General features: G+C 50.1%; 1 protein-coding gene across 4 annotated transcripts in view; it reads right to left on the minus strand.

Moving 5' to 3' along the window:
• The window catches only part of pard3ab (par-3 family cell polarity regulator alpha, b), a 141,092-nt gene that overhangs the window by 48,129 nt on the left and 67,328 nt on the right, over positions 1 to 25,635 (minus strand). The window contains exons 9-19 of one of the 4 annotated variants that reach the window (XM_084706545.1): positions 24,219 to 24,601; positions 21,852 to 21,991; positions 21,226 to 21,354; positions 19,270 to 19,305; positions 16,339 to 16,392; positions 12,378 to 12,566; positions 11,929 to 12,099; positions 9,386 to 9,536; positions 3,947 to 4,133; positions 2,495 to 2,646; positions 1,501 to 1,545 (exon numbers count right to left, since the gene is read on the minus strand). In XM_084706545.1, the coding sequence (XP_084562671.1) occupies positions 1,501 to 1,545; positions 2,495 to 2,646; positions 3,947 to 4,133; positions 9,386 to 9,536; positions 11,929 to 12,099; positions 12,378 to 12,566; positions 16,339 to 16,392; positions 19,270 to 19,305; positions 21,226 to 21,354; positions 21,852 to 21,991; positions 24,219 to 24,601 (1,637 nt within the window). The remainder of the gene's footprint in view (positions 1 to 1,500; positions 1,546 to 2,494; positions 2,647 to 3,946; positions 4,134 to 9,385; positions 9,537 to 11,928; positions 12,100 to 12,377; positions 12,567 to 16,338; positions 16,393 to 19,269; positions 19,306 to 21,225; positions 21,355 to 21,851; positions 21,992 to 24,218; positions 24,602 to 25,635) is intronic. The other 3 variants (XM_084706549.1, XM_084706546.1, XM_084706547.1) reach the window with 3 other exon arrangements.

Consider the following 25,635-nt stretch of genomic DNA (forward strand, 5'->3'; position numbering starts at 1 on the left):
CCTCCTAAACCCTCGCGAGTCCTCGGCAACCATCTGGCCACAGCCTGTGTCAACAAAGAGTCTCAGCCAATCACAGCGGAGCAGGCCCGGGCTATCGTATCCCAGAACAGTTGTCTCTCAGGGCGGTCGTTGGTTTCGGCGGGCTGGTGTTTGGGGCCTGGTAAATGGAGCATGGCTCATTGCTACTTAGCGCAGAGTGGGATGTGTGGATTTAAAGGGGCTGGAGTGCAACGCGGAGCATGAGAAGAGAAAATAAACGCGATTCGCTTAAGAAAATAGCCTAAAATCTATTAGCCAGGGACAACAGAGCCGTTAAGGGAACTGAATAGGTGAGGTGTGACATGGGGGGGGGGAAGAGGAAACCAAAAGAGAGAATTCTATATCTGTATGTCGTTCGTATTTGTGGTACTGTATACGTCGTGTTCCGAATGATTTTCATAAACTGCTTTTCTTCTCTGACAGACAGGCAAATTAATGACGCCTAATTTCCTCGGTGCTGAAGGGAACATTCGCTGTAAACAAGAATATCTCGTTTTCCTTTCAAACACCAACGCTGCACACACACACTACTGAGGCTCGCAGCTCTACAAGGGAACATTCATGACGCATTAAGTCTCATTCAAGCACGCCGTTTCACCAGACTGCGACCATATCCCCCCCCCCATTCTTCTGCTCCCGGTAGCTGCTAACGCCTCTCGGCTAAATCGCAGACTTCAAAAAGGAGCAAAGCTTCCATTCAGAGGTGGCGGTGGAAACACAGCGCGCTGACTGTGATGGACGACTCATCAGTCAGGGTGTTAGCCCTCCGCCAAGGACAGAGTGATCGCTCTCCTTCTCTCGTTCCTTCTCTTCCTCCCTCTTTCCTTGTCTCTCTCTCTCTCTCTCTCTCTCCCCATCTCTCTCTCGACCTATCTCTCTCCTCTTTGTTCCATTTGCTCGTTCTCTCCTTCATTTTCTCTTCCCAGCCTTCACACCCACAAAACAATTAGCCCTGCTACCGTGGATGAAAACGAACATAAATGTATGAATTCAGGAGGCATATCCACCCACAGTACAGAGAGGTCGTAACCTTCCAGAGTTTCAAGGTCTGACTCCATTCAACAGGAAAGTGATGTTTACCTCATCTCGGTGGCTTAAAGTCACACAACTCCAGAAAGTCTGAGGCATGTGACCTTCTAGCCCTCATTAAAAGGTGATCATTGCTAAAGTGCACTTCCATTTAGACGGGCAACCAGCTCGCACGTGACATTCTCTAACCCAGACAATCGTTTCCTGCTTTCGGTTGCTTCTCTTCCCGTGTGTGTGTCTCAGAGACGGAGCGATGTTCGAGTGTGAGAGATAGAGTGAGAGATAAGAGGGAGAGGGGAGAGAAATAGAGAGGAGAGAGGAGAGTGTAAGTGTGTGTTCCCACCAATTCCACAGAAGCACGTACTTCCATAGGCTCTAGAATGACTACCAGAGGTGAGCGGCCCATGTCTAGTCGGTGTCGCACGTCCTTACCTGAGTGGTTCTCTGTGCGTGGGGAGAGGTTAATCTCGTCGGCTACTGTTAAAGAGGTAGACATGTAGGTGTGGTTAGTGCTGGACATTCCTCATGCTAGCATTCAGGCAACGTTAACCGAATGTCTCCACAGTGAGATCTCAACGGCAATCATATGTCATGCAGGATTGTGGGAAATGAGGTGGGGGATCAGATCTGAGGACAGCAATCAGAGACATTGTCATTTCAGCACAGAGCACAAACAGCACTGCAGTAAAGTGGAGGGGGGGGGGGAGATATCATTATAGGGTTTCAAAGGGAGAGGTTGAGAAAGAGCGAGAGTGTGTGAGGGTAAAAAGAGAGAGAGAGAGCATGGGAGAGCGGGGGAGAGACACGAGAGAGGGTGAGTGAGAGTGACAAAGAGACCGTCAGAGATTGGCAGACAGACAGACAAACAGACAGAGATAACAGAGCAGCCACAGCCAGCAGGGTTGGTGTCTTCCAGGAGAGAGGAAGGTTCTGGTCAGGGAGTGATGAGGGCCGCATGCCTGCTGGCCCCCACCCTGCAGGAAGAGGCCACGCCCCTGGTACTGGCTGTGTGAGACTTCAAACACCTCTCTCCTCCTGGTGCTAGCTAACAACACTGTTGGTGAACAATCAACTAAGGCTTATAGGAAGAGGAGAGAAGAGGAGGAGAGAAGGGGAGGAGAGGAGAGAGAACAGGAGAGAAGGAGAGAGAAGGAGAAAGAAGGAGAGAAGGAGAGGAGAGAGAAGGAGAGAAGGAGAGAAGGAGAGAGAAGGAGAGGAGAGAAGGAGAGGAGAGAAGGAGAGAGAAGGAGAAAGAAGGAGAAAAGGAGAGAAGAGAGAAGGAGAGAACAGGAGATAAAGGGAGAAAAGGAGAGAAGAGGTGAGGTGAGGAATGGTGAAAGAAGAGAAGAGAGGTGAGTAGACCCTACAGTAAGTCCTCACATCATATGTCCGCTACGAAAGCAGCCCCAGCGGGTCAGGTCAGTACCTAGGTCCATGCTCTTTGACTTGCGTGTCTTGATGACCTCCAGCTGGCTGGGGTCTCCGAACTGCTTGGTGCGTTTCTCTGACATGCTCTGTCTGCCGAAGCCCTCCCTCTGGAAGGCACCGTCCGGGTCGCTGTCGTCTGGAACCCCCGAACTGGGAGGAAGATGGAGGGATCGATGGAGAGAGAGAGCAAGGGAGAGGGAGGGAGGGGCAGATAGATAAAGTGAGAGAGCAGAGAGCGATGGAGAGGGAGAGAGAGAGAAGGGAGAGATAGAGAGACATCAAATAAGACAACAGATTAGAAGAGCTCTGCACTTAGATTCCCTTCTGATCCTGATCAAGGCTTGATCAGAGACCCAGGCCCTCATCAAATCAAAGCAGGCCCACTCCAGCAGCACTCTCTCCTGCAGCCTCTGATTAGACCGCCAGCGAGATGGACCAACTCCAATCAGCACCCTGGCCCCCCCGAGGTCCACTGATGAGGGCTGACAAATAGGATCGTCACAGAACCGGGGTTGGGCTCTTTCCAGCCCAGTCACGTCCCTGCGTTAGCAGTAGCGTTAGCTTAGCTCCCCAGCGTTCTCCATGATCACAGCTGTTTGTTAGCCTAGCCTAGCCTAGCCTAGCCTAGCTCCCCCTGCCTCTCCATCATCACCAGCAGTTCGGAATGAGAGGCAGCAGACAAATTGACCGCGAGTAAATTTCGCAGCCAACTAAGGGATCTCTTTTGTGGTTGGACGGAAAGGGGTCCTAAATGGTTAGATAATTTGAGCAGGCCCGTTTCTAGGGTGACGTTGATGTTTAAAGCTAGTTTTACATCATATCATGTGATACAATAAACATTATTCATACCGTTCGGGGCAGTTAGCTGATGTCAAATAAACACGGCTCTTTTTGGATATACACTGAGGTCTAAACTGCAACAACTGTAATAACAGTAGGTTTGGAATTGGACACAGAGTCTGACATGAAGGGAATGTCCACTTGGTAAACCTCGTACATTTACATTTAGCAGACGCTCTTATCCAGAGCGACTTACAGTAAGTACAGGGACATTCCCCCCGAGGCAAGTAGGGTGAAGTAGGGTGTGCCCAAGGACACAACATAATTTGGCATGGCGGGGAATCAATCCGGCCATCTTCTGATTACTAGCCCGACTCCCTCACCGCTCAGCCATCTGACTGCCATGTACTAATGTGTACTCTGTAAACCTTGTGGTTGCCATGCCGCTGACAGGTTAGCGATGTTTGACAAGAGAACTGACAGATGGAAAGCGGTTGAGAGAAAACAGTGGAACACGATCCACAAAATAACGGGCTCGCTCGTTTTGCAAACCATGGTAGCCCCGATATGCACAATTTCCTCTGCCGGGGAAATCAAGATGTTCATTACATTTCAATAAACAAGCACACGCCCGAAGGTATATGCGCCATTGGCTGTCTGTTCACCTCACCTCTCATTCTGATTGGGTGTCTCTTTAGCCCAGGGCGGAGTCACATCTGCAGCAAAGCCCATGTCGTCATGGGAACTCGTCGACGATTGGTCAGAGAGGTGGACAGGAAGTAGGGGTGGCCTATCGTCCTCGATGATGACCGTGTCGTCCTGGGGCATGTTGACGGTCGGGGAGAGCTGGTAGCTTCCTGTGGGAGGTCACAGGACAGAGAAGTATGAGTAGGTCACATGACAGAGAAGTATGAGTAAGTCACATGACAGAAGTATGAGTAGGTCACATGACAGAAGTATGAGTAAGTCACATGACAGAAGTATGAGTAGGTCACATGACAGAAGTATGAGTAAGGCTGGCGAGTTTCGGTTTGCGGCGCCCATCCTACGCTTCCGTTAAAGCGTGGCGTCAAACCGATGAATAGTGTCTGATTACGGCTCTGCAGGGATAAAAGAAGGCCTATCTCGGTCTGTTCACTTCAACCCAGCTGAAGCACAGAACAACAGGTTTGAGGCTGAGGTTAGGTGTGTTACTCATGCGACTGGCTGAATATCTAATCCATGGACGGTTATTTTCAACACCTCAATCTGTATCGAAAGACTTTTCAAAGACAAAGAAAGTGTTTTTAAACGCACACAACGCAGGCTTAGTCTTTCACCATGAGACGACACTCGGCGTTAATATTTAAAAACAGTGAATTCCCTAATCAGCTTACAGTTAAACCACACAGCGTTTGGCCGTCATTAAAGCATGATTAATTCAAGCTGCACTGTTGTGGAAAAGATAAAACTATTGCCTTTGGCGAACTCGCAGCCAGGCACCGAAAAAGCAAAAACAACAGTCCCTCTCTTTTCTCCACATCCAAAAGGAGGGATTTAAAAAGCACATTGAGATGCAACGCTTGGCTCTTAACGTCGCCTGGCTCCGCTCGGTCTTACGCAGAAACCGGGAGTCAGAAGAGGGCAGCTTCAATACCTGATTATAACCACATACAATACCACAGGGAGACGTTTGTTTGGATTCGAAATCTGTCAGGGTTTGGTGTCAGGGGAACTGGAGGTTAGCTCCAGGGAGCGGGTGCCTTGTGCCAGCTCTGGTGTTTGTCTCATATTCTCTCACACTGAGGGGGAATGTCCCCGCACAGACCTCAACACTGGGCCAGGCCAGCCAGGGAGAAGAGAGGCGCTGACCGATCGGAGCTTAGCTGAATGAGGGCGGCTTGTGTGTGTGTGTTTCTGTGTGTGTGTTGGAGGGTTGAATGTGTCTGTTAGTGTCTGTTTATGGGTTGAATGTGTGTGTCTATGTGTTGGGTGTGTGTGCGTGATGTGATTGCTGAACCTGTGTTCTCTCCTCATCCACCCTGCTGTGTGTTTGTTACTTTACTAAAGTAGGGTTTAGAGAGTCCTTCTGATCAGCATAGGAGCTCTCTCTTTCAGGCCACACACACACACACACACCAACCACACACACATATACACACCAACCACACACACACACACACACCAACCACACACACACACCAACCACACACACACACACCAACCACACACACACACACACCAACCACACACACACACCAACCACACACACACACACACCAACCACACACACACACCAACCACACACACACACACACACCAACCACACACACACACACACCAACCACACACACACACACCAACCACACACACACCACACACACACCAACCACACACACACCAACCACACACACCAACCACACACACACACCAACCACACACACACACACTCTTAATCCCATTTCCCTTAGCAGTCCAAAGCACAACACTGAGAATCACATCAATGTCACAGTGTGAATCACTGCGATACAATCAACTGCAAGCATTGGGTAGTAGGCCAATGAACCTGTCAACACGCTGGCTTAGCCCCCAGCCATTCAATAAAGACCCTATTGGTTTCCCTTGGCTCAGGCCAAGCACAATCCACAACAACAGCAGACAGGTGAGACACATCCAGACGCTGTCTGGTTGAATACTCATCTTTTTAATATTCCCTCAAAATGGCCGCCAACTGCCACAACAAGCCCAGGTCCCCTGACAATGGAACAAAAGGCCTGGTCTCTTGAAGAGAAGCCTAGACTTTAGCAGAAAACCAATTTTCAGAGACTTGTGTTCCGGGAGAGCACTGGCGAATGCTCAGGAGGAGGAAGGAGGGGCTAATGGCTAAGAGGTTAGGGAGACAGGCGGCTGAGATGAAATCAAAGGTAAGAATAATTGGGTGAGAGATTCCATTTCTTCTCTTTTCTCTTTCTTATCGTGGCCCATCTATTTGCATAATTAGCATAGAAGGGAAGAAGTCAATTACATTCTGTCCAGTCCTATGTGAGAATGGGAGCGGATATAAAAAAAAATATATATAAAAAAAAATCAAGGGACCATCAAGCCGATTCTCTCATGGTCGCCCTCGTCGCCGTGGCAACTGGGTACCCAAACACATGAGGGATTGATCTGGGGAACGTTTTGGTGCCACAATGAGCTGATATCACCTGTGCTGGTGAGTGTGTGTGAGTGTGTCTGTGTGTGTGTGTGTGTGTGTATGTGTGAATATCACCTGAGCAAGTACTGGAGCTTAAACCTTGTAGCCTGCACTGGTAAATCTGTAAGAACATGTCTACGTTGTCATGACACCCGAGATTGCGCAACAAGGACGGCAGCTTTCAGGTGTGTTTGTCCACTGACACCAGGACCCTCCTGAGGTGTCTGCGCGCCTTCCCGCTTCAAATCCATCACACGGCCAGCTGCTGCACAGGAACGGCAAACACAGAAGAAGAAACAAGGCCGTTTCTACGCGACGAAACAAGGCTTCCATCTTCCGTCTGCGCGGGGCAGTTCTGTGGGCGTATGTGAAGCCCACAAATAAATACTGAACACGTGAACATGACTGAGGAGTCGGGAGAAGTTGGCACTACAGTTTCATTTGTTTGGATCACGTCATCTGCCACCAAGCCTCTTCTCTGTATCTCTGTACAGAAAACAGACACGAGTTATGGCAAAATCCTACCTGTAAACTGTCCCAACTTTCACGTCGCTTTTTGAAGAGGAGGAATATTTTCACAGATTGTTTGGCAGACAAGGACAACGCAGACTGATGGACTCATGAACACCCACACAACTGTGTCAGTTCAGCGCACACACACACACAACTGTGTCACACACACACAGCAGTGTCAGTTGAGTGCGCACACACACCCTTTTCGACTGAGCGAACAGATTACAGCCAGTTTACACCTGACTGAAAGCCAGGCTGTGACAGTGTAGGAAGTTCAGTTAGACCGAGATTCCAGCTGCTTCCACACGGAGACGGTATCTAACGAGAACAAAACTCACTGAGGAAAAACACATTTTAGATTCTAACCCCTCGGTCAAACTGAAGGTCACCACGTCAGCATGTGGGTACAGATCATGGAATCACTTAAGTCAAATAAATATTCTCCGGCAGTTTCTGCGTGCCGTGAGGAAGATGAAGCGTGCCTGAAGTGGAGGGGGTGCGACACCCTAAGAAGGAACAGCTGGAGGAAGGTGATTGGTGGTTGGTGCTTAAGGCTGTTGACTGACTGAGTGTGGTGGTTTGGTTGTGGCTGGGCTGTCAGAGTCTCCCACCTACCTCTCCACTGTCTGTCAGTCAGTGGTCACACGTTCTGCCACACACACACTCCTACAGATGTGCAAATACCATCACACACCCGCACGTACACACACACACACACACACACTCCTACACATGTGTAAACACCAGCCCACACACACATCCACACTTCCATGCACACACACTTTCACTAAACCTCACAGGGTGAGGTGCCTGAGGCACTGAAAGACGAGACAGAATCAAAGTAGAGAGCTGAGGGACTCTCCCTCCCTCCCTCCCTCCCTCCCTCCCTCCCTCCCTCCCTCCCTCCCTCCCTCCCTCCCTCCCTCCCTCCCTCCCTCCCTCCCTCCCTCCCTCCCTCCCTCCCTCCCTCCCTCCCTCCCACACACACATCAATCACTACAAAGGGGCCCCAGTTCCTTACTGTAAGTCAGATTCTATTTTCCCACAGCTCCTCTTAGAGACATTAGTACTAAATTACACACACACACGCACACACACACAGACAGACACACAGCAGTGAAGTTTAAGTGAAAGTCGGAGCGCTGGTGTGCATTCACTCTATATCCTGTGTTGACAAACCTGAACGTCTCACATCATATAATCCACTGGAACAACACAACTGGAACCCAGTGTGTGTGAAAGTATGCATGTCTGATAGTGGGTGTGAAAGTATGCACGTCTGATAGTGTGTGTGAGAGTATGTGTGTATTGTTCTTAGAGCACTCTTACAGTGCACTTAGTGTTGTTACAGACACCAGGTAGGGTAAAAACATTTTAATTGCAAAACTGAATGATTCTGACACGATTGTGTAGCACAGCTCACCTTATTGACAGTGTGGATGCAGGTGGTGTTAGTGTGAATATTGGCATCCATTGTTTGATGGAAATGTTTTCTAGGTTATGCCACATTTAAGTGATTCCTCTCAATTGGTCGGCTGTACAGTATATCGTAGTGTTTGATGTACAGTACGATATTGATGTATTGTAGTCTAGTATTTAATGTACAGTACCATATTGATGTATAGTATAGTGTTTGACGTACAGTATGATATAGTGTTTGACTTACAGTATGGTACAGTGTTTGACGTACAGTATGGTATAGTGTTTGACTTACAGTATGGTACAGTGTTTGACGTACAGTATGGTATAGTGTTTGACTTACAGTATGGTACAGTGTTTGACGTACAGTATGGTATAGTGTTTGACGTACAGTATGGTACAGTGTTTGACATACAGTATGGTATAGTGTTTGACTTACAGTATGGTACAGTGTTTGAGGTACAGTACGGTACAGTGTTTGACTTACACTATGGTACAGTGTTTGACTTACAGTATGGTATAGTGTTTGACGTACAGTATGGTACAGTGTTTGACGTACAGTATGGTATAGTGTTTGACGTACAGTATGGTACAGTGTTTGACATACAGTATGGTATAGTGTTTGACGTACAGTATGGTATAGTGTTTGACGTACAGTATGGTACAGTGTTTGACATACAGTATGGTATAGTGTTTGACGTACAGTATGGTATAGTGTTTGACGTACAGTATGGTACAGTGTTTGACGTACAGTACGGTACAGTGTTTGACTTACACTATGGTACAGTGTGACTTACAGTACGGTACAGTGTTTGACTTACACTATGGTACAGTGTTTGACTTACAGTACAGTACAGTGTGTGACTTACACTATGGTACAGTGTTTGAGGTACAGTACGGTACAGTGTTTGACTTACAGTACGGTACAGTGTTTGACTTACAGTATGGTACAGTGTTTGACTTACAGTACAGTATATATGGGTGTGGCCTGTGCAGTCTCACCCATCATGCGGCCCACCAGGCCCTGCCTGGGCATCAGGTTGTCGTCCAAGCCCTCAATCCCCCCGTACAGGGAGTGGGAGATGCGCCGCTCGTGGTCGTCCAGGGACGTGTTCAGGGTCTGCTGGGGCCCCAGAGGACCGCCCGGGGAGTCCTGCCAAACGCACCCAGGAAGAGGAGGGAGGGGGAAGGAACAGAGGGACATTCGTTAAGCACGTTGATGATAACGTCCCTGGTTGCTACCATCATGCTACCTCTAACGGTAGCAAGCGAGGCTAACGTCCCTGGTTGCTACCAGCATGCTACCTCTAACGGTAGCAAGCGAGGCTAATGTCCCTGGCTAAGTCGCTACCATCATGCTACCTCTAACGGTAGCAAGCGAGGCTAACGTCCCTGGCTAAGTCGCTACCATCATGCTACCTCTAACGGTAGCCAGCGAGGCTAACGTCCCCAACCACAGAAACCAGCATGAATGAGACAGGCATGAGACCAGCATCATGCTAACGATACTGCCAGCGCTAAAGGACAGATAAATGAGCATAGATTTCCAATAGCAGTTAGCGGTCCCCGCGGCTAGCTTCCCCTCCTGAGGCGAGCTGCTGACATTTCCCTCTGGGCCCTGTGTGACATTCACTTGTTTACTGGACAAATAGGCCATTCGCTGGCCCTGTCACCTTTAAACACACACCCCTGAGATGGCGGGGAGGTGGGGGTGCGGGAGTGTGTGTGTGTGTGTGCACCTCCATGTTGTTTGTTATTAGATGGCTCCTTGGGCATTGATTAAAACCATTGATTTTCAATAGTTCCTGCATTCCTCGGTTTAAGATGATGACCGGGTTTGACACGTGGATTACCGTCTTCAACAACAGTGGATGGTGAGAGATAACCCACCACACACATCTACACACCGGAATCAATAACAAGTGCAATCAACAAACCGTCCCTTAATTCAACAAACTGCAAGACATAAACCACCATAAAACACGGTTCAAGATACCTGCAACCAAATACGAAATAATCATGAACCAGCTGGTCTCACTGAGGGAAGCACCAGCTGAGGTTTGGACGCCATCACAGGTAGGGGGATTCAAGAGTGTGGAGAGGGGACGTGTGAGTAGATATTGAGTAAAAAAATTATAATGAACTGCATGTCATACTATGCCTCTCTCCCTCTCTCCATCATCCAAACAAGTCTGAAAAAAAATAAAACGGTAATAGAAAACATCATTTAAATGTTCGTCCCCACCCCGGGAGAAGTCTGAGTCTAGCGTGCACACCACCAGCTGGGGAAGCCCTCCTCCAGTCCCTCTGAGCAGTGACAGATATGTGAGCACCTCCCTGGACCCTCACAGCTTCCTCTAGCAGGGCTGTCTGGACCACCCCTGGCCCCCTCTCACAGCAGTCTCACTCCGCCAAGCCCTCCTCCGCTCCCGCATTCAATTACCCTGCTGCACCATGGGAAATCAGCGGGCTGACAAGCAGGGCAGGGGGAAGAGGGGGTGGGCGTTGGGGGGAGGTACCAGAGGCGTACACGACTGCCATCCTGACTCGCCGTATGTTTACTCCGCTAGACTGCTCAGAGAGTACGCCGTTATGACACACACTTCTCCGTCCTCACTGGAGGTCTGGAGTGTGTGGCGTTGAAAGGTGTGTGTGCCGTCTGATAGTGGGGGAAATCCCAGGTACCCTTGGTGAATGTCGTGAGAACCACTGCGACAGACCACTGGTTGTTTCATCACATCCTCAACTGGATATCGCTCGGGATATCGCTCGGGATATCGTTCGGGATATCGTTCGGGAAATCGCTCTGGATATCACTGGATATCACTCTGGATGATTCCTGGACAAGTGATTCTGATCACTTCCCAAAAATATCACGTGAATGTATTTCCCATTGTGAACTGACAGGAGAGAGAAGAGAATGTGATATGTGACCACTGTTAGACATTACTGCCAAAAACAAATGCAGAAAACCAAGTAAGATTATAACAAAAGCTTTAATCTTTAATTTGGTTTATAAAAAATAAAAAAGCACACGCAAAATATGAACAGCTAGTAAATGAGGTGTGTTGGCATTAAAGGATGAGTGAGAGGATGAAGATGAGTGAGAGGATGAAGATGAGTGAGAGGATGAAGATGAGTGAGAGGATGAAGATGAGTGAGAGGATGAACATGAGTGAGAGGATGAAGATGAGTGAGAGGATGAACATGAGTGAGAGGATGAAGATGAGTGAGAGGATGAAGATGAGTGAGAGGATGAACATGAGTGAGAGGATGAAGATGAGTGAGAGGATGAAGATGAGTGAGAGGATGAACATGAGTGAGAGGATGAAGATGAGTGAGAGGATGAGTCTCCCTCAATGCAGGCTCCCCAACCTTCACACATAGACGCCCTGAGGGTGAGAGACAGGTTTTGACAGACAGACAGACAGACAGACAGATACACACACACAAGCGTTAGTCCAATCATCTCATCCCACTTTCACACAGCAGACACGACCCTCGTCCAATCGTCATCCCCGTTGCTTTGGTGTTGTCTTGGTTACCTCGTGGCGTTTCGTGACCCTCCTGGCGATGATCAGCTGGATCATGCCGCGCTTGTTGCCCTCCGTCGACATGGACTTGCGTAGCGTCTCCATGGCGTCCTGGTTGGTCTTCCCTAGCAACGACTCACCGTTGATGGCGATGAGCTGGTCGTTAACCCTCAGCCTGCCATCCTGAAATTGCATAAAAAATACTTCTTTGTCATTCCTATTCCCACAGGCTTGGTTGTGACACACTGTTTTGTATGTCGCATTGGAACAGTGTGTGTACTAAGTGCAGAGCAGGATGTGCACCAAGAACAGGAAGTCCACCAGAACAGGAAATCCACCAGGACAGGAAGTCCAAACAAAACAGGAAGTCCAAACAAAACAGGAAGTGCACCAGGACAGGAAGTGCGACCAGAACAGGAAGTCCACCAGGACAGGAAGTGCGACCAGAACAGGAAGCTCACCTTGCAGGCGGCCCCTCCGTTGATGATGGACTTGACGAAGATGCCCAGGTCGGCGTGGTTCTCCTTGGAGCGGTTGCCCTTGACGCTGACCCCCAGCCCTGCAGAGCCCGAGTCACTCAGGGGGATCTCGAAGGTCAGGAACTCCCTGGTCCCGTCTGGGGTCAAGACCAGCTCGTCCTCTTCCAGCTGCTGGAGACACACTTGCAGCTGTTACCTCACAGCTGTCACCTCACATCTGTTACCTCACAGCTGTTACCTCAAAGCTGTTACCTCATAGCTGTTACCTCACAGCTGTCACCTCACAGCTGTCACCTCACAGCTGTCACCTCACAGCTGTCACCTCACAGCTGTTACCTCAAAGCTGTCACCTCGCAGCTGTCCCCTCACAGCTGTCACCTCAAAACTGTTACACCTCACTGCTGTTACCTCACAGGTGTCACCTCACAGCTGTCACCTCACAGCTGTTACCTCAGCCTCTTACTGTCTGTTGTTAGTGGGATGGAGATGAGGGGGGGGGGGGGTTCGAACCTGGGACCTATTGTTCTCCAGTCAAATGCTATCTTTGGTGTTGGAGACTTTGTCCCTATCGTAAGCGTTGTAGCAGTAAAGTGAGGGACTGAAGTCAGCACAGCCGCTGTTAATGGTTTCAGTGTTAAGCAAAGCCAGCCACATGCTGTTCTAGTTCCATTGAAATAGCTCTTTAAAAAAGTGACATTGTTAAAACACACGCAGCTGACTCAAAACGGGTCCAGCTTTAGCTGCCGAGACGTAGAACACAAACAAGGAACCTACAGAGCGTGGATCCAGTCTATCAAACCTCTTTTCTACTCACCCTGTCAATCACTGGCCCTACACACATACACAAGCTACTGTCCAGTACACAAGCTCGTAGTTCAACAGTCTAAAACCTAAAAACGTATTTTATCAGTATTTGAATTACACTCTACTTTTACCTGGGTGAAATGACGCATCTACAGTCCTTCACCCTGTACCACAGGTGTCTGTGAAACTGCAGCACAATAAAAGCCTTTCTCTCCTTTCCTTGTTCCAGGACAGCTGTCCCTTGTAAGTAGCGATGCGCTTGCTGCCAATTATGAGCATGCCTAATGAATTCAATCATAATCAGGCTCTGTGTCACATAGTCATTAGCTTTCATTGTTTACTGAGAGCGATTGAATTACTGTGCGCCAAAAAAGGAAGGGGGGGGGGAATGTAGGGTTTTAACAAAGAGGGGTGGAGGGGTTGAGTGTGTGAAAGAGAGGAGAGTGAAAAGTGGGAGAAAATGAAGGGGAGAAAGAGGAGAGAAGGGGGGGCGGGGTTAGAGTCGAAGAGACATGCAGGAAATAGGAGAGAAATAAATTCACGAGAAGCCAAATAATAGCGGTGAAACAGGACCTGCCATTGCAGCACTCACAAATCCCTTCATCCAGAGAGCTAGGTATTCACAGCCAGCCAGCCAACCTTTAGGGAGGACAGGAATCTATAGGGCACCTTTCTCACTCCTCAATCTCGACCCCTCCACCTCTCTCCACCCCCTCTCTCCATGCCCCCTTCACCTACCCCCACCTCCACACCATCCCGTTGAATAGCATAGCACCTGAAGCGATTAGCTCCAGCGAGCCTCCCTCCGCACCAACCTGTCAATTTGATGCCATCTGAGGGAGGAAAAAAAAGTCACTTGCCTGGAATTAAAAGCGTGGAGAGGGAAGGAGGGAGGGAGGGAGGGAGGGAGGGAGGGAGGGAGGGAGGGAGGGAGGGAGGGAGGGAGGGAGGGAGGGGAGGAGGGAGGGGAGGAGGGAGGGGAGGAGGGGGAGGTAAAGGAGGGGAGGCAGTGAAGGATGTAATTGCCGGAGGGAGCCCATGCGTAGAGAGCATTGTTGGCTGCCTGGTGAGCCCCCCTTCTTTCTCTTTCTCCCTCTCTCTCTCTTTTTCTTTTCCTCTATCCCCTTCTCTCTCCCTCTCTCTCTTTGCCTCTCGCCCTCCCTCTGTCCCTTTCTCTCTATCCCTCACCCTTCCTCCCTCCCCTCTCTCACACAGCCTTTTGGAGACCGCATGCCGATAGACCATGAATATCAAACACCTGCGGGATTGACAGAACTCTGGACAAAAACAGAGAGAGAGAGAGGGCACAGAATGAAGCGCACACACACACCTGCACAGCCTCGCACGCACATACACACACAATGTGAAGTCAGTCATGCCCTATTGTACTCTAAGGCAATGACTGAAGGGTGTGTGACCGGGGGCAACAGTAACTCATAGTAACTCAGCGATTAAGCCTCATAGGTTTGCATGGCAGCAACCACAGTTTAGTGATGTGGATCCTGCAGGCAATGTTACCTCAGCGGTTAAGAACATCTGTTCTGAATATTAAACCACTTTTAATGCACCAACTGTGTACAGTACACAGTGCACCATACAGATTTACAGACACGCCCGCACAGAAACACATTTTTACTTTCTACCACCCTGCTTCCACTCACAAAACACATTCTGGAACCTTCCACCCTTGAACACATACACTCTCCTTCCCCTCAAAACACATGGTACCTTCCATCACACAAACACTCACTCTCCTTCCCCTCACAAAAACACATACCTCTACCCAACTAACACTCCACCTGCCACCCCACTGCAGCCTGCATCCCTCCCTCCCCTTCTCCCTACATCCCAATCCATCCCTCTCTCTCTCTCTCTCTCCCTCTCCCTCTCTCCCTACATCCCCACCCCTCCCTCCCTCTCTCCCTACATCCCCATCCCTCCCTCCCTCTCTCTCTCCCTATATCCCCATCCCTCCCTCCCTCTCTCTCTCCCTATATCCCCATCCCTCTCTCCCTCCCTCTCTCCCTACATCCCTCTCTCCATCCCTCCCTCCAGTGTTAACAGTCCATGTTCAGCCATCCCAGCATCTGCTCCCAGACTCGGTGCTAGCGCGGGGAACAGGTGGCAGCTTGAAACATGGCTTTAATTACACCAGTAGAACTTGTTCTGGGCAGGAGAATAGCCCCTCTGATTGACTCATACATGGCTGTGTTCAGAGACATGAATGCTGCCTCGCAGCTGCATGGGGACCCAGGAATAGCACTGAGCGCGTAGCGTGGCCGCCACAATTACTCATTGTGCTGAAGTTAGCTTAGCGCGGTCGCTACGCAATCCATTATGCGTTATTGTGGTGGAGTGGATTGTGTGCGTGGGTGGGTAGAGTGGGGGGGGGGAGGGCGGAGGGTTTGGCAAGGTGTTACTGCTGTAACTAGTGCTACTGATGGCTTTTCTGTTTTAACTAGCGTGAAGGTGCCAGTCTCAGTGAGGCTGAAGGACTGAACAGAGAAACAGGAAGTTCCTGCGTCTCAAACTGGACCAACCCAGCCGGGGCTTAAACGACTGGCACAGCCTGTGCAGCTCTGCTGGCACAGCCTGTGCAGCTCTGCTGGCACAGCCTGTGCAGCTCTGCTGGCACAGCCTGTGCAGCTCTGCTGGCACAGCCTGTGCAGCTCTGCTGGCACAGCCTGTGCAGCTCTGCTGGCACAGCCTGTGCAGCTCTGCTGGCACAGCCTGTGCAGCTCTGCTCTGCAGGGGCTACAAAAGGGAGCTAAAACAAAAGTGTGTGTGTGTTAAACTTAAGTGACACATGTATTGCAGGTATTCCACTTATTAAATGCCATGGAACTAACCCTAACCCCAGGCCCAATCCTTACTCCAACCTCAGAAATGGCCACAGCTCTAACCCTAACCCTAACACCAAGCCTAACCTTAACACCAGCCCTAACCCTAACACCAGCCCTAACCCTAACACCAGGCCTAACCTTAACACCAGGCCTAACCCTAACACCAGGCCTAACCATGACCCAGCTTCTTTCATATTTTTCCATGGCCTGACAAGCGTCACAGCTGTGCTTGATCTTGATTGGTTGCAGCCCAGTGATGTCATGCTGCAGGTGTCCCTGCTCGGGAGAGGGGTTACCTCAGACAGCCAGGGGGCGCTCCTCGTCGACCCCGCCCTCCTCAGACCTGCACGCTGCAGAGGAACAGTCAGACCACCGGTTAAACCCCCCGGAGAGACCCCCTCCTTCCCTCTACCCACCAGAACAGACCCCCTCCATCCCTCTACCCATCAGAACAGACCCCCTCCTTCCCTCTACCCACCAGAACAGACCCCCTCCTTCCCTCTACCCACCAGAACAGACCCCCTCCTTCCCTCTACCCATCAGAACAGACCCCTTCCTTCCCTCTACCCACCAGAACAGACCCCTTCCTTCCCTCTACCCACCAGAACAGACCCCCTCCATCCCTCTACCCACCAGAACAGACCCCCTCCTTCCCTCTACCCACCAGAACAGACCCCCTCCTTCCCTCTACCCACCAGAACAGACCCCCTCCTTCCCTCTACCCACCAGAACAGACCCCCTCCTTCCCTCTACCCACCAGAACAGACCCCTTCCTTCCCTCTACCCACCAGAACAGACCCCCTCCTTCCCTCTACCCATCAGAACAGACCCCCTCCTTCCCTCTACCCACCAGAACAGACCCCCTCCTTCCCTCTACCCACCAGAACAGACCCCTTCCTTCCCTCTACCCACCAGAACAGACCCCCTCCTTCCCTCTACCCACCAGAACAGACCCCTTCCTTCCCTCTACCCACCAGAACAGACCCCCTCCTTCCCTCTACCCACCAGAACAGACCCCCTCCTTCCCTCTACCCACCAGAACAGACCCCCTCCTTCACTCTACCCATCAGAACAGACCCCTTCCTTCCCTCTACCCACCAGAACAGACCCCCTCGACCCCCAAATCCTCCCCCAAAGCCCCTACCTATCCAAGTTGACCCCACCTCTCCACCAGCCCAACTCGCCCCCCCCCCTTCACACACCCACAACATTTCCCAGGCCCCCCCACACACACACACACCCTTACACACACACACACACTTCCCCAACCAAACTCTTGCCTCAGCATAAACAGAATTCATCCCCTCTCCACCCCACCTCTCCCTCCCTCCTGCCCATTGTGACCAACATAACATGCCAACATGCCAAGACTGAACAAGCATCAGCACCCCTGTGTGTCATTACAGCTGCATGGTGATAGTGCTCCGCTTTCTGTTCAAAGTGTTGGAGTGCAACTCATCTGCTCCCTTTAGTCAATAGATCACTCCAGATGTATCTCCCTCCATCCCTCTCTCTCTCTGTCAGGCCCTCTCCCTGTTATCCCTCTTTCTCTATACCCCAGCCTGTATATATCATCTATACCCCAGCCTGTATATATCATCTATACCCCAGCCTGTATATATCATCTATACCCCAGCCTGTATATATCATCTATACCCCAGCCTGTATATATCATCTATACCCCAGCCTGTATATATCATCTATACCCCAGCCTGTATATATCATCTAAACCCCAGCCTGTATATATCATCTATACCCCAGCCTGTATATATCATCTATACCCCAGCCTGTATATATCATCTATACCCCAGCCTGTATATATCATCTATACCCCAGCCTGTATATATCATCTATACCCCAGCCTGTATATATCATCTATACCCCAGCCTGTATATATCATCTATACCCCAGCCTGTGCTCCAGCCTCACAGCCTGGCAACCTCCCTGCCGAGGAGAGAAGTGCACTTGTGTTGAGGAGTTGTTTGGAACAAGGCTCCTAACAAGAGGGAACATCTGCTGGCTATAATTGAGCCAATTATTGGATAGAGGGAGAATATGCCGGAAAAAGAAAAGATGATTCACTGGGAGAGTAAAAGAAAGGAGGGGAGAAAAGAAAATGAGAAAAAAAGGAAAAACTGAGGAGAGTTTGCGTAATATCCAAGGTGCATTTTTTGGATTCAGTTTGTCGTCGAAGCATCTCATTCAATTTCAGTAAACGTTCGAAAAAAGCCTAAAATAAAAGGGGAAAGGACAGGAGGGGGGCGGGCGGGCGGGCGGGCGGGCGAGAATACAAACACTCCTTTCCCGGAGGGAGAGATTCTACCAACAACAGTTGGGAAACTGTAGTGATGGATATTTTCCTGGAGGAGAACAGGACCACCATGAAGCACCTCTCATCCTTCTATATTTAGCTGCTGCTGGGCTGATGGAAACATTCGGAGTGGACATGCCAGCTGGGATCATTATAACAAACTCCATTACCCACAATGCACCACGCTGTCCCCTGTTGGGAAGCATGCATGCAGCCGGCAAATATCCACCCGGGCTGAAATTAACCGGCCAATTAAGCATCGCAATGGTTGACAGACATGTTTAGAGTCTAATGGCTGCAGTTCATTCTGGTGTACAAGGAGCCCCAGTTCTTCCCACAAACACAGATATAGGGCGTCACTCCTCATTGGTCAGTTAATGTAAGTAAATGAACTTTGTGATGTTGTGAATAGAGACAAATTGACATTTAAACTGCCTACTGTTCAAGAGACGTTGAAGAGGCTGGCTAAAGTTCCCCCATGTTACTCCCTGACACCCTGCCAGAATAACCACGTTACTCAGTCAGGGAAGGCCTTCCAAGGCCCTGGCAGCCAATCCACTACCTTATGGCACATTCAAGCTAAGGACATTTACTTGCAATCAGTCCACACATGGACCTCAGTGTTTACGCACGCTCGACGAATAGTTAAGGGTTTCGCAATACGGCTACACCCATATACTGTAGACCCACTGGTACCCTCAGCCAGATCAGCAGGGCCAGAGGCACTCTGGCTCCCAGCATGCATCAGGAGCCAGGATGTTAGTTGAAAGCAGGGGTGGTGGTGGTGGTGGTGGTGGTGGTAGGGCAGGCGTGTGGTGAGCGGGGGTGAGGTGGGTATGGGCCCAGCAGTGGCGGGGGTGGGGGAGAGGGGCGGAGCACAGGTAACAGGTGTTCAGTTCAGTGGCCGGAGTCTTACCGAATCTCCCGGGTTTTGCATCACGGGCTCTGTGGTCTGGAGGAGGAAGGGAGAGAAGAAGGGAAAATGAGTAAACAGAAGAAAACCGTTCAATGTAATACCTGTGAGCAGGGCACATGAGTGTAGACTGGAGCCCAGGACTCTGTAGTGTGACTAGCAGGAGGATCTCCGGCCCTGCTGGGCAGGATGAGCAGGGCATGCAGCGGAGGGGGTTCCAACCTACCAAAGCACGGCGCGCAGATTGAAACAACGCGGAAACTTCAAGAACAAAACGCTCGAGCGCGTGCGTATTCCGTCTGGGAAACACAAGTGGAGGATGTCCCTGGAGCCAAGAACATGCTAAGGAAATGGTACCTCTAACCCGCAAACCACCCACTTCTAATTAGCTTACATCCATAGTCAATAGCCACATTAAAGCCTGGGTATCCCATGACAACACCTTCGCTAGATCACTGCTCGGCCGATGGCGCCGTTAAGCTGTCTCCTGGCATTTGTTACAGCTAGAGGGGAATAAATCCTAACTTGGAACTGAATGACAGTTCATTAAAACACACCAAACCATCCCAGACCTGTCACTAATCTGGACCAGAGTCTCTACTTTAATCTAAAGATGCGTTATCGATCAGGAAGCGTCTCGTAAACATCTACCACATCTAACTGGGCCCCTGAGTGTCAGCCGGACCAATCACACATCAGCTTCCTCCCCATAGCAATGCCCCTCACCAATCAGATGAGCCGGTTTGATTAAGATCGGTCGATGGTAGCGGGGCTGGGACGTTCTAATGGTTCAGCTTCTTTTGGGGTTGTGGGGCGGTCTATTTTTATGACAACCGGGGGGGAAATTTAAGTGCAGCCTGTCGCTATTACTCAACAAAACGTTCGATAGCAGGGGTGTTTAAACGCCGTGGCTGACTGTCTTGAGATGCTGGAGTCCCTGCTGTATGTGTGTGTGTGTGTGTCTGTGTGTGTGTGTGTGATTTAGAGGTCACTAACAGCATCAGTCATTTACTCCACTTTCATAAACACCTTCAGGCCTGTCATACATTCTGCCTTGTCAGGCATCGTATGCCGGTGAAACACCGTGATATTACTCAACCACATTATAACTGTCAATTAGCCAGCAAGTTAGTTTCTCCCAGATGTTCATTAAAGTAATGCAAAATGTAAAACAAAATGTAAGCAGAGACTGAATTAAAAAATGCTCATCGAGCCTCATGAAACTTGAGCGAAGCGACGGAGAAGAAATCCCTCTACCAGACATCTTCCACAGAAACATCTGGACAGGTGATAAACACACATGATGGATGGACTTCTACATTCTCAGTGCTGTTCTAACGGCGTCTCTAACAACACACACACACGCGCGCGCAGGACTGCGGACTGTGTGGGAGGTGATTGATATTCTGCAGGACTGTGGTTTTCACTTTGGTCCTACCTGCCCAGCACCTGCTCATTCTGCCATACATCAATCTAGCCAATCAAGAGAGGAGAAGGAGAGAGAGGGAAGAACAGAGAAGGAGGGAGTGAAGAGGGGAGGGACATATTGAAAGAGTGAGAGGGGAGACAGAGTTAGAGAGAAAAACAGCAAGAAAGAGAGAAAGAAAGAGAGAAAGAAAGAGAGAAAGAAAGAAAGAAAGAGAGAAACAGAGCGACAGAGAGAAAGAAAATGTGTGAGACAGAGAAAGGCAGAAAGAAAACAAGGAAAGAAAAATAATTTCCAGAGAGGAATGTTGAAGCAGGATCATAAAGAGGAACTCAGAGCTGGAGGCTAAACATCAATCTGTTGCGTGATTGGCCAACCTTGAACACACGCACGCACACACACACACACACACACAGCCCTGCGTGTTAGTCCAGTAATGAAACTCTGTATGGATACACTGGGATGAGAGGAGGATTAGAGCACACAGGGAGAATGGAAAAGTATTATTAACACACACACACACACACACGCACCACTTCACGAGGCATGAAGGCCTCCTCCTGGCGCAGGATGACCAGGCCCACCGCCCCGCCCATGGGCGTGGCCCTGAGCTGAGCCACCGCCTCTTCCTGCGTCCTCCCAGTCAGGTCCACCCCGTTCACCTGGAGACAGGTGAGGCAGGTTTAGAGTCAGACAGGTGAGACAGGGTTAGAGTCAGACAGGGTTAGAGTCAGGCAGGTGAGACAGGGTTAGAGTCAGACAGGGTTAGAGTCAGACAGGTGAGACAGGGTTAGAGTCAGACAGGCTATAGTCAGACAGGTGAGACAAGGTTAGAGTCAGAGAGGGTTAGAGTCAGGCAGGTGAGACAGGGTTAGAGTCAGACAGGGTTAGAGTCAGACAGGTGAGACAGGGTTAGAGTCAGACAGGCTATAGTCAGACAGGTGAGACAAGGTTAGAGTCAGACAGGGTTAGAGTCAGACAAGTGAGACAGGGTTAGAGTCAGACAGGCTATAGTCAGACAGGTGAGACAAGGTTAGAGTCAGACAGGGTTAGAGTCAGGCAGGTGAGACAGGGTTAGAGTCAGACAGGGTTAGAGTCAGACAGGCTATAGTCAGACAGGTGAGACAAGGTTAGAGTCAGTGGGGGTCAGTGTGCTTGCCTCTAGCAGACGGTCTCCGGCCTTGAGGCGGCCATCTTGGATGGCCGCCCCGCGGGGCAGGATGTTCTTCACGTAGATGGGGGCGGAGCCTCCGATGGGCACGTCACGAGAAGTGATGCTGAACCCCAGACCCTCAGGACCTGGGGGAGGAGGGGGGGGGGGGAGATGCGGGGAGAGAGGGAGGGGAGGAGGAGAGGATGAAAGGCACAAGAGAGGGGGTGAAAGGAGGGGAGGGACAGTGAGTTGGGAAACACAGTCAGATCAAGAAGCAGAACATACAGGGTATCTAATCCCCTGGTCTGGCAGTGAGAACAGAACAGTGGACTGAAACACAAGCAGAACGCTAAACCCCTCCCACTCAGGTCCCTCCAAATCTTTCCTCAGCCAATCAGCCGGCCTCCCAGAGAGAGGTGTGCGTTACACTTCCTGGTAGGCTGAGTGTTCCAGAGTTTCAAATGGAGTCAGAGATCGTTAGGACTTCCATTAGCTTGATTGATACATACCTGTCTGCTCTACTCTAATGAGGATTTAGATTACTAACAGATTGGGTTTAATCCCCTGGGGGTTATATCCCGGACATGCAGGATTTAGACTACCGAGTGTTTCAAGGGATGATCCTTCACTGAAGTTAGATAATTGACATGTCTGAGGCAATTCTTTTTTTTACATTTTCGTTCATTTCTTTTTCTTTCATTTCTCCTTCATTTGCTTCTCACACGGACAGAAACACTTACAGAAGCCTTTATTAACGATGAAATTGAATACAAAAACTATGAAATTCACACCAACAAAAAAAATGCACGGGTTAGGGTTAGGAAAAAAAAATTGAAAAAAAAGAAAAAAGTTTTGAAAGTGATTCCAAAAATATCGTCCCTCTATATAGTTGTAGTTATCGTTGTGCTGTACACCGATTCTTAAAACTAGCCTATATCTAGTCATAGTTCTCGTTAGCCGTCCAACAACAGCAAACTAATAAACTGCAGGGCTCCATGCGAAGCACATCCATCAACACACGGCCTATCTCCCAGTCATAGTCCCAGTCATATCAGACCAACGTCACCCCTCACACACACCAGAACCCTGATTTACAGCCAACATCACACCTCACACACACCAGAACCCTGGTTTACAGACCAACATCACACCTCACACACACCAGAACCCTGGTTTACAGACCAACATCACCCCTCACACATTGACTGGATCCAGGAGCAGTCGCTGCTTAGCAACAAGCCTTCTGGTCCCTGTGGAGATGGACTGGCACACACACACCTGGTGTGGGGTTGGCACGGAGCCTATGCCAACCATCTCCACCGCTGTCAGCACTCCTGAGACCTACCTCACTGTGTGTGTGTGTGTGCGTGCGTGCGTGTTGGGTATATGTGTTTATGTGCGTGTGTGTTGGGTATATGTGTTTATGTGCGTGTGTGTTGGGTATATGTGTTTATGTGCGTGTGTGTTGGGTATATGTGTTTATGTGCGTGTGTGTTGGGTATATGTGTTTATGTGCGTGTGTGTTGGGTATATGTGTTTATGTGCGTGTGTGTTGGGTATATGTGTTTATGTGCGTGTGTGTTGGGTATATGTGTTTATGTGCGTGTGTGTTGGGTATATGTGTTTATGTGCGTGTGTGTTGGGTATATGTGTTTATGTGCGTATGTGTTGGGTATATGTGTTTATGTGCGTGTGTGTTGGGTATATGTGTTTATGTGTGTGTGTGTTGGGTATATGTGTTTATGTGCGTGCGTTATAAACATACACAAGCCCTCCTTTCAGCATGGGCTTCAGTAACTGTAATATCTCATACCAAACATGCCTTTCAAGCATCAAGACCAAACCAATCATTTATTTATTGGACTTGAAGACATAAACTTGCTAACATCTAGATCTAAAAAGGCTGTTTGAACTGGAGTGCCACAGAGAGGGGGGGTTTGGGCAGATGAGATGAAGACACACAGAGGAACACCCAGACAAACCTACAGCACACAGAACCCGGAACTCAGAACAAGAGATGGTTCTAGAATTCGTGCCCTGGCTTCCGTCTCCAGGGTTCCGTGACTCTGGGCCCTTCCTGACTCCCAGGTCTGAACCCAGTCTGTCCAAGCCACACAGCTACCGTGTCAGTGTTCATTAGACACCAGGAGTGTTCATTTGACTAGTGTTTCCAGAGTGGTCCACTCTCGTCAGATGGATCTAAATAAGCACCCCTTGCGTTACAATAGCACTTGAAAATCTATTTGCAGAACCCCAGATGAACCCAAGGACACCAGAATCAACTCAAGCCGCCCCCTCCCCCCTCCCCTCCCCTCCTATCCCCCCCTCCCTCCTCCCCCCTCCCCCCCCCCAGCTAGGAACCAAACCACCAACCTTTCTTCAGCTGAATGTTCAGCCTCCGCCCGACCTTCTTCGCGTACCCTCCCGTGGGGGTGGAGCTTAGGAGCTTCTGCGGCGAGGGTGCGTGGCCTGTGGGCGGCTTGCCCATGGAGGGCGGCGGGGGGGAGTGGGCGTTGGGGGTCAGGGGGGGGCCGTGGCGGGACATCCGCTGGGGGGTGTGGTCCAGGCTGGAAGTGGGGGTGCCCCCGGCCCGCTCGCTGGCCAGGGACTCGGGGCTGAAGCGTCCGGAGGAGGAGGGGGGGTGCGGGGGGCGCTCGGTCTGGGACAGCTGCTCGTAGTGGTTCTTCATGGGGGAGGGCACTACGTGGAACATGATGACGGGGGAACGCATCGCCTGGCGGAACATGTTCTGGGCTCTGGGGGGCGGGGGGGGGGGAGGGAGGGAGGGAAGGGGAGGAGTACAGGGGAGAGCGAGGGAAGAGAGGGTAGAGGCGTGAGAACAGGCTTAGTGAACACCACAAACAAAATCACACACACACACTAACACACAGACAAGTACTGTAGGCGCACAAAGACACAGACAAAACACCCACTAACACATGTACACGCCAAAAACAGACACATGCAAATACCTGTGAGAACACACACACACACATTCACCCACCTACGCTTTACAACAATAATGGACTCTTAGAGTAACAATGGCCCAGCTTTAGAGCAGGCTTGACAGTTTAAACACATCATCCTTCAAATGGCTACAGAAGCCTTCTCTACACTATAGGAGGATTGGAGAAAATCCTTTTAAAACCCCTTAAATATGAGGTACAGTACAGTATGTGGAATAGAAATCTCTACTGGTTGTCAACTGGCTGGAGCATGAGGCTTGTTAGCAGCACCTGTTACAATAAAATTGACTTGGTCGTTCGAACACGTCCAATCCTCCCCAACAGCTGAAGAGACAACACCGAATTCCGGAACTCTCCTTCTCTCCCTGTCTCCCTCGCTCGCTCTCTCCCTCTCTGTCTCCCTCTTTCTCTTTCTCCCTCGCTCTCCCTCTCTCTCTGTTTCTCTCTCCCTCTCTCTCTGTCTCCCTCTCTCTCTGTCTCCCTCTCTCTCTCCCTCTCTCTCTGTTTCTCTCTCCCTCTCTCTCTGTCTCCCTCTCTCTCTGTCTCCCTCTCTCTCTCACTCTCTCTCTGTCCCCCTCTCTCTCACTATTCCCTGACGTTGCCAGCCAGAGATAACATTCCCCTGAAGGTTACATTCAGTTCTCCGCCCGGCTACTTTACAGTTCCAGGCGAGATGGAGAGGCAGGCTAGGTGTAATCTATCCCCAGTCCCAGGCTACGGGGATATATAAATATACTGCAGATGGGTTTGCACACAGGATAGGCAGGAACGCCCATCACTTGCTGAATAAATCGAAGGCTTCTTTGACAATACGGCCTACTTCT

The sequence above is a fragment of the Hypomesus nipponensis genome, chromosome 10, assembly GCF_054491055.1.
Source record: "Hypomesus nipponensis isolate SF chromosome 10, ASM5449105v1, whole genome shotgun sequence".
Lineage (NCBI taxonomy): Eukaryota > Metazoa > Chordata > Actinopteri > Osmeriformes > Osmeridae > Hypomesus > Hypomesus nipponensis.